Source organism: Vipera ursinii (genome assembly GCF_947247035.1).
Source record: "Vipera ursinii genome assembly, chromosome: 1".
Classification (NCBI taxonomy): Eukaryota; Metazoa; Chordata; class Lepidosauria; order Squamata; family Viperidae; genus Vipera; species Vipera ursinii.
The window spans coordinates 151,360,066-151,372,446 of NC_139512.1; the positions used below are offsets into that span (position 1 = coordinate 151,360,066).

Sequence of the window (12,381 nt, forward strand, 5' to 3'; positions counted from 1 at the left end):
GCCTTTTGCACTTAAATAAATTAAAGAAAATAATAATATATTATCTCTTCATGATGTAAAAGAGAAAGTTTATAGAGAGTCCAGGATCACTAATCAGCAGTTTTTAAAATTCTATTCAGAACTGTGTCATATTGATTATCAACAAAAATGAGAGGGAGTCCTTTCTACAGAGGATGGGTTTATCACATTTTTAAAAAGAATTATTGTAAGTTTATGCTTGTGTTGTCAATACTTTTCCCAACAAGTTTCATTTCAATTTCTGTTTTTTCTACTGCGGCATGTCTCGTAATATGTTCTGCACATAATTAAATAAGGTAACGGTGCACAATCTGATAATTAAAGGCTTGGAGACTAAAACATATGAAGAACGGCTGTAGGATTTGGGAATGGCCATTCTAGAGGAAAAAAAAGGAATAGAGGGGTTATGATATAAGTATTTCAGTATTTGAGAGGCTGCCACATGGACAAAGGGGTCAATTCATTTTCCAAAGCGCATGAAGGCAGGACAAGAAGCAACGGATGGAAACTAATCAAGGAGAGAAGCAACCTGGAACTAAGGAGAAACTTTCTAACAGTGAGGACAATTAACCAGTGGAACAGCTTGCCATCAGAACTTGTGGATGCTTCATCACTTCATCACTTTAAGAAGAGACTGGAGTTGTCTGAAATGATTTAGAGTCTCCTGTTTGAGCAGGAGGCTGGACTAGAAGACCTCGAAGGTCCCTTCCAGCTCTGTTCTGATTGATTGATTGAAATTCTTGTCATTCTTTTCCCAATTTTGAACTGTTTAGTTATTTCATACTTCATTCTTACTCTGCTTGCTACTCACCATATAAATTCTTGACTAAGCAGATAGTTGACCCAGACTTTTATCTTTTTAAGGACTATCCAATAATTTGTTATGGTCTATCCCAGGGCTCAGCAACCTGAAACAGTGAAAGAGCCACTCGGAACCGGTTCCCTCACAAAAGGAAAAACTGGGAGCTGCAAAAAATGTGTGCACATGCGCGTACATGCGCACATGCGCAGAACAGGGTTTGACTGAAGAGTGGAGCCAAGGCGAGATATGCACCTACCCTGCATATTTGAATTGATTGGTTGAACTTTTTTACTCCCACTTTTTTTTTTTGGACTGCACATGGCAGAGGACTGGGAGCCGCAGGAGACGGCTGAAAGAGCCGCATGCGGCTCTGGAGCCGCGGGTTGCAGACCTGTGGTCTATCCAATCAGAAGCCACTGTGTAATTAATAAAGCAAAAATAGTCTTTTTAAAAAAAACCCTCTTTACTTGTTCTACTACCCATCATATCTAGCAATGTGATACTGGACTGCTTCTGCTTTTCTTAAATTTATTTTATACATCTGGCACTTGTTTTCTGTGTATTATTACTTTAGATCAGTGCTAAATAAGCAGCTGCTCTAAAAATGTTTCCAGAATTAAAAAAAATGAGTGTCATTTCATTTTTGGCTGTATATTCAACTCTGACCTTTGTTGTGATGCAATTGCTACTTCTGAAGCTCCACAAAGATTGTGCAAAGTATATCTCTGGTTTCTAAGTTAATAACTTTCCTAATAAATACTTAATGAAGCTGATATTAGCTATTTACTTGAGCTTGAATGTCCTGTTCTAATAAATCAGTAGAAGTTCAAATTAAAGAAAGTTTAATTTAAACCAACTTTTTTTGTGTGCATACGGGACAATTTTTTACTCAAATGATTTTTTTCTTTTTTCCCCGTTTAGCTTTTTTATTGCTAGCTTAGTAACTTTGTGGTTATGCTAATCTGCATTTATGCATGTAGACCTTTTAATTAATTTTATCAATATAAATTTCTAAAAAATTAAATCAGTTTCAAAGAATGTGTTTGGTTCAGGTAGACAATGACTCAGAGTGGTTCACAATGAAAGAGTTTATTCAATACACATAAGTCAACTGTCAACTGTCAAATGTTTCAAGCTTTTATAGTAGAACTGTTTAAACTGTAACCAATCATCAATCGCTATTTTCCCGCTTCTTTGCTACTTTAACCAATGGTTGCACCAGAATTTCCCGCTTCAAGAACCTACTTTTGCAACCTGCTATTTTACAAGTTTGCAACTATTTACAGACACAACACCCCTTACCCCCCAGTTGTTGTTATTTATGGACATAGTCTCTTAAATATTTGGGTGGCCTATGGACTCTTGAAGGATATCTATTGCTTTGGATACCTAAGTCATTTCTATCAGATTGTCTGCTAGGCTGGCTTACTCTGGTGGACCTGGACTCTTGGCTAATTGGCTCAGATGCTTCTCTGCTAACAAGTTGTGGTTGTTGTTGTGTTTGATGTTCAGCTATTGCTGGCCTGCTCAAAGGGGGCAGCTCCCAGTCAAATTGACTGTGTTGTTGTTGGTTAGCTGTGGACAGGCTGGTTTGCATTTCTGCTTCCCCACTAACTGGCAGGTTGTTATCAATAAACCCTGATGCAATGTTCCCCCCTTGTATACTTTGATTCCCCTCAACTGGCATACAACCAATAGTTCTCTTCCTGAGCTGATCTATGTGTCTTTTGCTAACCCTGTTCCCTTCCCCCTCAATAGTGTAAGACAAGGGTCCCAATATCTCAGTGACCACCCCTGGGACCCATTTGTCCCCTTGTGTATAATTCCTGGCCCAGACTAGGTCCCCAATTTTGAATGATCTGTTTGGAATGTCCGGTTCTGCACTTGATGGTAGTCTGTCAGGATGTAACCTGTCCAGTTTGGTGGTTAATCTTCTTCCCCACCTCATCTCTGCTGGGCTTTTTCCTGTAGCCGTGCACGGGGTCGTATGTTGGGTCAACAAGAATTCTGCCAGTCTTTGGTGCCAATTGCCACGGATGATTCTCTTTAATGCATCTTTAGTGGTCCTCACATTTCGTTCAGCCAAGCCGTTGGTGGACGGGTGGAAGGGTGCTGATGTCGTGTGTTTAATCAAGTTGGCCCTGAGGAAATCCTGGAATTCAACAGAGGTGCATTGGGGCCCATTATCTGACACAATTACATCAGGTAACCCGTGAGTGGCAAAGAGGCCCCTTAAAACTTGTATTGTTTTACCCGAAGTCATTGAACTGACAGGAACTACTTCTAGCCATCTAGAGAAACTGTCCACTACTACAAGACAGGTTAACCCCTGGAAAGGTCCAGCAAAATCAATATGAATCCTGGACCAAGGATTCCTAGCTAACTCCCACTTATGAGTACGTGTGTGTTGCAGCTCAGGCCTAGAACGTTGACACAAATAGCAATTAGAAACACATTCTTCAATGTCCTTGTCAAGACCTGGCCACCATAAGTGACTCCTAGCCAATGCCTTCATACGTACTATTCCAGGGTGCCCCTCGTGTAGTTCTAATAAAATTGTAGGTCTGTGGATTTCGGGAATGACAACACGGTTTCCCCACAGAACACATCCCAAATGGGATGACAGTTCATCCTTTCTTCTAAAATAAGGAATGTACTTGGCATCCGGGTTGGTACTTGGCCACCCACTAAGGACCCAAGCCATAATTCTTTTTAAGATATGGTCATTATTTGTTGCCACAGCTATATCTTTAGCGGTTAAGGGCCACTCAGGAATGTCCTGTAAAGACATTATTTGTCCCACAGGGGCAGGGTCTTCCTCAGTGATATTTAATGGCAGTCTGCTAAGAGCATCTGCATGTCCCATTTCCTTGCCCGGTCTGTGTTGAAGGGAGAATGAATATGCTGAGAGGAAAATTGACCACCTCAGCATTCTGGGCGACATTATTTGGGGTGTCTGTTTATCGGTGGTAAACAGTCCCAATAATGGTTTGTGGTCAGTGAGTATGGTAAAGTTCCTACCATAAAGGTAATCATGGAACTTTTTTACTCCTGCCACGATTGCTAATGCTTCCCTATCAATCTGTGCATAATTCCGCTCTGCTTTAGTAAGCGTCCTGGAATAATATGCGATTGGCTTTTGAACACCATGAGTGTCCAAGTGGCTGATAACAGCCCCCACACCATAAGGTGAAGCATCGCAAGCTAGATAAATTGGTTTATTTTCAATAAAATGGGTTACTGTTGATTGGCTAGAAAGAATGTCTTTTAATGTTTGGAAACTAACTCTATGTTTGTTAAGCCACTGCCACGGGGTCTTTTTATCTAAAAGTCTATGAAGAGGTTCTGCTATGGCAGCTTTGTGTGGCACAAATGTGTGGTAAAAATTAACTAAGCCAAGGAAGGCTTGTAATTCAGCCTTGTTCTTTGGTTCTGGTGCCAATTTAATTGCCTTGATTTTATCAGGGGTTGGATGAATTCCATTTTTGTCTATCCTAAATCCTAGAAATTCAGTGGACTTAACCCCAATGCAACATTTCTCCTTTTTTAATTTTAATCCAGCCCTCCTAAACCTTTCCAATACCTGTTCCAGACGCTCTGCTAATATTTCTTCATTTCTTCCTGCTATCAGGACATCATCAAAATAAGGGCATACTCCAGGTATGCCCTTTAAGGTCCTCTCCATCACTTCTTGAAAGATGCCTGGAGCTGCTGCAATACCAAATTGCAGTCTGTGGACTCGGAACGCCCCCTTGTGGGTAACTATCATCTGAGCTTCAGCAGCCTCTTCAGAAACAGTTAATTGCAAGTACGCCTGCGCCAAGTCTAACTTGGCAAATATGGCGCCGTCCTGTATCGTGGCGAGGACCTGCTTCACCGTCGGGACCGGGTAAGCGTGTTTTTTCATTCCCAGGTTCAGGATGGCTTTGTAGTCAGCGCAGATCCTCACATCCCCGTTAGGTTTAAGGGGTGTGACGATCGGCGTTTCCCACAAACCACCCTCGACTGGTTCTAAGACGCCTTGGCCTACAAGCTTATCGAGCTCGGCCTCGATTTTTTGCTTCAGGGCGAAAGGCACCCTTCGGGCCTTAAGCCTGATGGGTTTAACCGACGGGTCTAGATTAAATTTAATTGGGGGCCCTTTGTATTTACCTAAAGACCCATCGAATACGTCTGCGAATTCATTGCAGACTGATTCGAGGGTCTTATTTTTAATAACTGTGTTTATTCCCCCTATCCAAATGCCCAGGGCAGGAAACCAGTTAAGGCCAATTAGACTAGTCCTCTGGCCCTCAGTAACTATTAAATCTAAAACTCCCTTAAACCCCTTAAATTTAACACTAAGGGTAATTTTCCCTTTAATTTTTATTGGGGTTTTTTGGAAGTCGGTTAATTGGATTTTGGTTGAACTAAGTGGAATTTTTCTGCCACTTATTTGTTCAATCATTTTCAGGGTTTCACTGGATATTATGGACACTGAGGCCCCTGAATCTATTTCCATTTTGCAAGGAACCCCTTGCAATTGGACTATGATTTTTAATTTTCCTTCCGGAAAATTATTAATTTTTCCCTTCCTACTATGATTGACTTGCGCCACCTCCCCACGGTTCAGAAATTTAGCCCATGGTCTAGGGGTCTCTTTGCCACTATAGTAAGGGGTTACCTTACCTTCGGGCCAAACGTCGACTTCATGGAGGCGATTGTCGCGTGCACGACCCCTGCAGATGGCTTGGATGTGGCCGGTCTTCCCACACGATCTACATCTGGCGGTACGGAATCTGCAAGTGGCGCGGGGATGGTTGCCCCCGCAGCTGCCACACCGGTTGTCGTTGTCACGCGGTCTGGTTGCGGTGTCTTTCCATGGTCGTTGGGTCGCTGTCACTTGTCGTTGCGGTGTTGCGGTTTGGAATCGGCGGTTCGGTTCAGGCCCGTTGCTTCGGGATGGTTTTGGCGCCATTTTCCCCAATCGTCTGGTGACCTCGGCGATGTCATCTTCCCAGTTGGTCCACCTCCCCGCAGTCCACAAGGCCTTCTTGATTGATTTCGGCAGACGCAGCCATGCTACTGCGGGGGGGGGGGTCGCGATACCCGGTGGATTCATACGTCAGCAGTTCGTCCAGTACCTCTTGCAAATCGCCGGTGGGCTTGGCGATTATTCTATTTTGTAGGTGTTCGTCCCGCAAGCCCAGTACTACTCGGTCCCGAATTCTGATTTCCAAGTTGTCATACTTGCATCGTACTGCGGCTTCTCTCACAGCAGCCACGAATTTTTGAATTGATTCTCCCGGCCTTTGGTTTCTTTTTTCGAAGATACGACGCCAAAAGAGTTCGGATCTCCTTGGCGTGAAGTGCACTTTTAGTTTAGCTAACAGGTCAGCATACGGAACACTTGAGACCGGCTGTGGTTGACAAAGTCCTACAGCGATCCGATATACTGGTGTGCCGCAAATTGTCAGTAACGCTGCCACCTTTTTACGATCGTCCGTTATCCCGTTTACAAGCAGGAATCCTTCGACCTGTCCTACATATTCTTCCCAGTCCTCTGGGAAGCTTGGGTCGAATTCTTTTAAGAACCCGATTTGCACCATTCGGAGGATTGTTGATTCCGCCGCGGCCGCTTGGTTGACTGTGACTTCTTTTCAAATTTGCCGCCTTTGCGCAGCTGTTCCGCCGAACCTTCTCTGGTCTGCCGTCTATCCCACCTTCGTCGCCAATTGTTTGGTTCAGGTAGACAATGACTCAGAGTGGTTCACAATGAAAGAGTTTATTCAATACACATAAGTCAACTGTCAACTGTCAAATGTTTCAAGCTTTTATAGTAGAACTGTTTAAACTGTAACCAATCATCAATCACTATTTTCCCGCTTCTTTGCTACTTTAACCAATGGTTGCACCAGAATCTCCCGCTTCAAGAACCTACTTTTGCAACCTGCTATTTTACAAGTTTGCAACTATTTACAGACACAACAGAATGCTATCTTCTGTATCAACTGACTGCATAAAAGAATTCCAAATAACTTCAGATACTTTACTTATGCTGAGAAAGCAACAAAACCTTACCGTATTTATTTACCAGAAATGTGTAGACTGGTAAAAAAAAAGTTTCTATTTTTTTTCCCTTATAGTTCCTGGGTACATTTGATTTGGTTACTATGAAACGTAGATAAAATATCCTAGATGCTCATGCACTTTGTTAGTAAGCTGAGAATAAATATATTTTATCATGCTTCATACTTTTCTAGGACTTGTTCTACATCTTTATTTTGACGTAATAGCCATTTTTAATCAATAACGCTATTGGACGAAACAGGTATGTTCTGAATTCTCAGAAGCAGATCCAAGTACATGTTGGACTAAGCTATATGAGCAGTCAGCATCTCTTAATCTTACTTAACAGAAATATTTAGCAGAATAACAGAGTTGAAAGGGACCTTGGAAGTCTTCTAGTCCAGGGGTCCCCAACCCTCGGACTATGGACTGGCACCAGTCTGTGGCATAACAAAAACCGGGCCACGCAAATAAGCGAAGCCCCCATCCGTGGGATGCAGACAGCACACAAAACCACCTCCCTCTGGTCCACGGAAAAAAGTCTCTCCATGGAACCGGTCCCTTGTGCCCAAAAGGTTGGGGGCCATTGTTCTAGTCCAGCCCCTTGCTTGATCAGGCCACCATTTCAGACAAGTTATTCAGACCTGAATAATGCCAAAAGCATGGTCCTTAACCAACACAGCCTCACAATAATGTATCAGATAAAGAGAGGCAATGGAAAGTAAAAATTATATAAAAAAGAAATCTAATCTACACAATATTTTGCCAAAGGGATATATTAGATGTGTGCAGGTTGGCTGGAATATAATTCCAAAGAGCAAGTCAGCTTGACTCAGTACATTAAATCAAAGCATTGAAGTGGACTGATTTGCTTCAATCAACTGCTTTGATCTAGAGGAAAAAGAAATCTTTGGCATGTGCGTTTTTTTAATTGTCAAGATCAAAGCAGCACGCCAGTCCTAATGCACTGATAGAGTCCTGTTCTGATTCAGCGCTTCACTTTAAAGAGGTGTTTCAGCTGGATATTTGTTAAAGCAAAGCAACCTCTGATGTCCTGAAAAGCTTCACAAATAGTATCTGGAATGGAAGGAACAGATGTTTAGCCACTTTTTGGCAGCAACATAGTTCTCCAATCAGAAAATGAACAGTCCTGCAATTAACTTTAATGGGTGTATTTATTTCCCCCTTTTATTTTATTTTTATAAATAACTGAAGGTGTGAACATACCTATACTCCTCCCTCCTAATTCCCCCACAACAATAGCTCTGTTAACTGAGTTTGACTGATAAGTGATTGGCCAAAGGTCACTCAGCAGGCTTTCATGCTTAAGGTGGTCCCCTCATTTTTAACCTGATGCCTTAAGCACCAGACCAAACTGGCCCTTCATGGGATAGTTGGACCCATCAATGATAGGTTGCTTATTAATTACTCCAGAAGAGAACCAACAGAGTGAAATGGCAAACATCCACAGAAAGAATAACCATACACAGATGCTGGTAGACCTTCTGAAATGCTTATTTAGGCTTCTGGGTACAATTTAAGGTGCTGATCATCACCTATAAAGCCCTTCATGGTACGATATAGGGCTGGGTCTTGTAGAGTAGCTGCCATCTATTGAATCTATCCATCCCTTGAGATCCAGCAGGGTGGGCATAGCCTGTATCCCCTCTATAAAAACAAAATCATGTGGTAGGCCCAGGAGACACGGTCTGTTGTAGTACCTGCCCTCTGGAATAGTCTTTCCTCTAAGATTTGGATGTCCTGATGCCATTGGTCTTGAAGGCCTTGTTTCCCCCCCCCCCCCGGTAGGGGCCACATGCTGGATGAGCCCATCTCTAGTGATTTGAAACTTGATTGAATGTGAGTCAGCCTGTTATTTTATTTTCCTTTTGTGTTGTTTTTAATCTATTGGCTTTAATCCATGTTTACACATTGGGTGCCATACAAATCGAATGCAAATGTACGTACTTAAATTTCTATTCTGCTCTAGTGCTTCATGAACTCAAGGCAGCTTTCAAGAATAAAATTACAACTGAAAGAATAGTGTTAATAACCAATAAAATATGACGGATCTGATTGCACATAATATACTGCATGACAAAAGATGATAGCAACCTTCAGCTCAAGAGTTGAATCCTCCTGGATAAGAATTCAAAGGGATATCCCAGCGAAGGGTAGCTATAACAGCAAAATGGCAAGATGAACAAATCTCGCTTTTATTTATGTTGACAGGAATAATTGCTAACCATCCCCCCCCCCCCCCGCTCTGTACACTCCTGGTATGCCTGTGACTTCTTTTCTTAGAAGGATTTTTTTTAAAAAAATCTGCTCTAAAACACTCTAAAATCATGTTGCTATACTCTCTCTTGGATTCACTGTCATTTTATAGTGCCAAGAATTCACAGTGAATTTATGCTGGTCAATAGGTTTTCTTCCTCAATAACCCTGTCAACCAATTGTAGCAAAAAAAAGCTTTAATTTCATTCATTTGTAACAGCTTGATTTACGTATTCCCTGACTTTCCCTGACAAATTTCTGCAAGCCTTTGAGTGCACTGCTGTTAACTTGGAAAATCTGCTTTGTTGTCTTTTGCTAGCTGCATTTGCTGCAATCTTTATTGCAAATGTTTTTTTAAAAAAGTGAAAGCATCCACATTTGAAACCACAGTCCAATTAGGGATCTCCACTACAATGTTAAATCACCAAACCATTCAACTGAAGAATGGAACTGTTCTTAGTTTCCATAAAAATGTTTATTTAATTCCTGTGCAAATTGGACAGCTTTGGTATATTTCCTTGACTCGGCCAAGAACACTTCAGAATAATGAACTAAACTTTATTTTTCTAATTCGGGATCTTTCAGAAGCTCCTTGAACTAGTGGCTGTCCAAGTTTTGTCCTAGTTTTGATGAAGTTAATATGTGAGATCACTGTGGATATGCTATTTTTTATTCCCAAGGAATGTGGGTAAAGTGGGACTTCAACTGAGGAAAATTTAACTGGGACACAAGTTTTGTTCCTCGCTGATAGATCTGGAAACAAATCAAGAGCTGCAAAAAGCACCAAGGAGATCTTCGACAACTTACTGAACAATTCAAGTAGAGGAATTCCAGGGAATACTGAAGACCTAAAAAGCACACCATAAAAAGGGTCAGGAAGGTAATACCCACCAAACACATCATGGTTTGGTAAGATGCTTAACGAGCAAAAAATAGGTAAGTGTGTGTGTGTTTGTGTGTGTGTGTGTGTCTATGTCTGTGTGTGAGAACAGTAGATTGATTGCTGGGAAAACTCTACATGTGACAGGCCAGGATAAAGTATGTGCCGATTTGGAGTTAAAAGGCCACACTATAAAAAAGGAAGTCCACAATCCGAATCAGATATATATATGTGCAAAAACTACATTAATTGCTGGCAGTCACAAGACGATGTTTCCTATCTTCAGCAACAGGCCCATTTTGACTCTACACAACAGTGTCATATTATTCAGTGGCATGGATCTAGTTTGCATGGGTTAGTGGGAAAAAAAAAGAGCAACGTCAACCTTACTGTCAATATCAAAGCTACTGGAACTCCAGCTTTACCTTTCTTCTTCATGCTCTTGAGTTACCTGCTGAGATGATCTTGAAGTAGATCTAGCCTCTGCTCCACTTCACCATAGTTGATTTCACTGTCTGTCTCAGAGATCCCCCAGTTGACATGAGGTAATGCAGACGGACAGGATGGTTCTTGATGACTTCTGCTCTGATCTTCCTCCCAGGTTCTTCTGTCCTTGAAATCTACCGGTCAAAACAATGAACGAGAGTGAAGGTCAGCCTAATGCAGATACTGTTTTATGTCTGTTTCTTATATTTCTAACCCATGCAATAAGAAAAAGTCGCTTTATCGGCTGTTGTATGCTTTCATTTGCCACCAGAACGTTCACACATAAGGCTAATTTCCTTGTGCAGAAGCCACGCTTAGAATTTTGTGGAGCTAAAGCAAGTTTCCTAATCCATGTATGCCTGGGTTTATTTCCTGCCTTGTTCCCTCTGAATGGTTGAAGTTCTCACAGCATCTCACATTCCTTTCCATGGTAGGCATTTGATGTGGGGAAGGTGGATGGTTTGTGTGAATGCACAGACTACCACACAAAGAACTATAGTTACAAGAAAATATACAGTCAGGTCCAGAAATATTGGGACATCGACACAATTCTAACATCTTTGGCTCTATACATCACCACAATGGATTTGGAATGAAACAAACACAATGTGCTTTAACTGCAGACTGTCAGCTTTAATGTGAGGGTATTTACATCCAACTCAGGTGAACGGTGTAGGAATTACAACAGTTGGCATATGTGCCTCCCACTTGGTAAGGGACCAATAGTAATGGGACAATTGGCTTCTCAGCTGTTCCATGGCCAGGTATGTGATATTCCCTCATTACCCCAATTACAATGTACAGATAAAAGGCCCAGAGTTCACTTCAAGTGTTTATTTGCATTTGGAATCTGTTGCTGTCAACTCTCAAGATGAGATCCAAAGAACTGTCACTATCAGTGAAGCAAGCCATCATTAGGCTGAAGAAACAAAACAAACCCATCAGAGAGATAGCAAGAACATTAGGCGTGGCCAAAACAACTGTTTGGAACATTCTCAAAAAGAAGGAATGCACGGGTGAGCTCAGCAACACCAAAAGACCCAGGAGACCACGGAAAACAACTGTGGTGGATGACCGAAGAATTCTTTCCCTGATGAAGAAAACACCCTTCACAACAGTTGGCCAGATCAAGAACACTCTCCAGGAGGTAGGTGTATGTGTGTCAAAGTCAACAATCAAGAGAAGACTTCACCAGAGTGAATACAGAGGGTTCACCACAAGATGTAAACCATTGGTGAGCCTCAAAAACAGGAAGGCCGGATTAGAGTTTGCCAAACGACATCTAAAAAAGCCTTCACAGTTCTGGAACAACATCCTATGGACAGATGAGACCAAGATCAACTTGTACCAAAATGATGGGAAGAGAAGAGTATGGAGAAGGAAAGGAACTGCTCATGATCCTAAGCATACCACCTCATCAGTGAAGCGTGGTGGTAGTGTCATGGCGTGGGCATGTATGGCTGCCAATGGAACTGGTTCTCTTGTATCTATTGATGATGTGACTGCTGACAAAAGCAGCAGGATGAAGTCTGATGTGTTTTGGGCAATATTATCTGCTCACATTCAGCCAAATGCTGCAGAACTCATTGGACGGCGCTTCACAGTGCAGATGGACAATGACCCAAAGCATACTGCAAAAGCAACCAAAGAGTTTATGAATGGACAGAAGTGGAATGTTATGCAATGGCCAAGTCAATCACCTGACCTGAATCCCATTGAGCATGCATTTCACTTGCTGAAGACAAAACTGAAGGGAAAATGCCCCAAGAACAAGCAGGAACTGAAGATAGTTGCAGTAGAGGCCTGGCAGAGCATCACCAGGGATGAAACCCAGCGTCTGGTGATGTCTATGCATTCCAGACTTCAGGCT

The 12,381-nt window shown here is 42.0% G+C and overlaps 1 protein-coding gene across 1 annotated transcript in view; it reads right to left on the bottom strand.

The window, feature by feature from the left end:
- The window catches only part of KCNH7 (potassium voltage-gated channel subfamily H member 7), a 340,601-nt gene that overhangs the window by 14,628 nt on the left and 313,592 nt on the right, over nt 1–12,381 (bottom strand). The window contains exon 14 of the mRNA XM_083348517.1: nt 10,477–10,645. Coding sequence (XP_083204643.1) covers nt 10,477–10,645 — 169 coding nt within the window. The remainder of the gene's footprint in view (nt 1–10,476; nt 10,646–12,381) is intronic.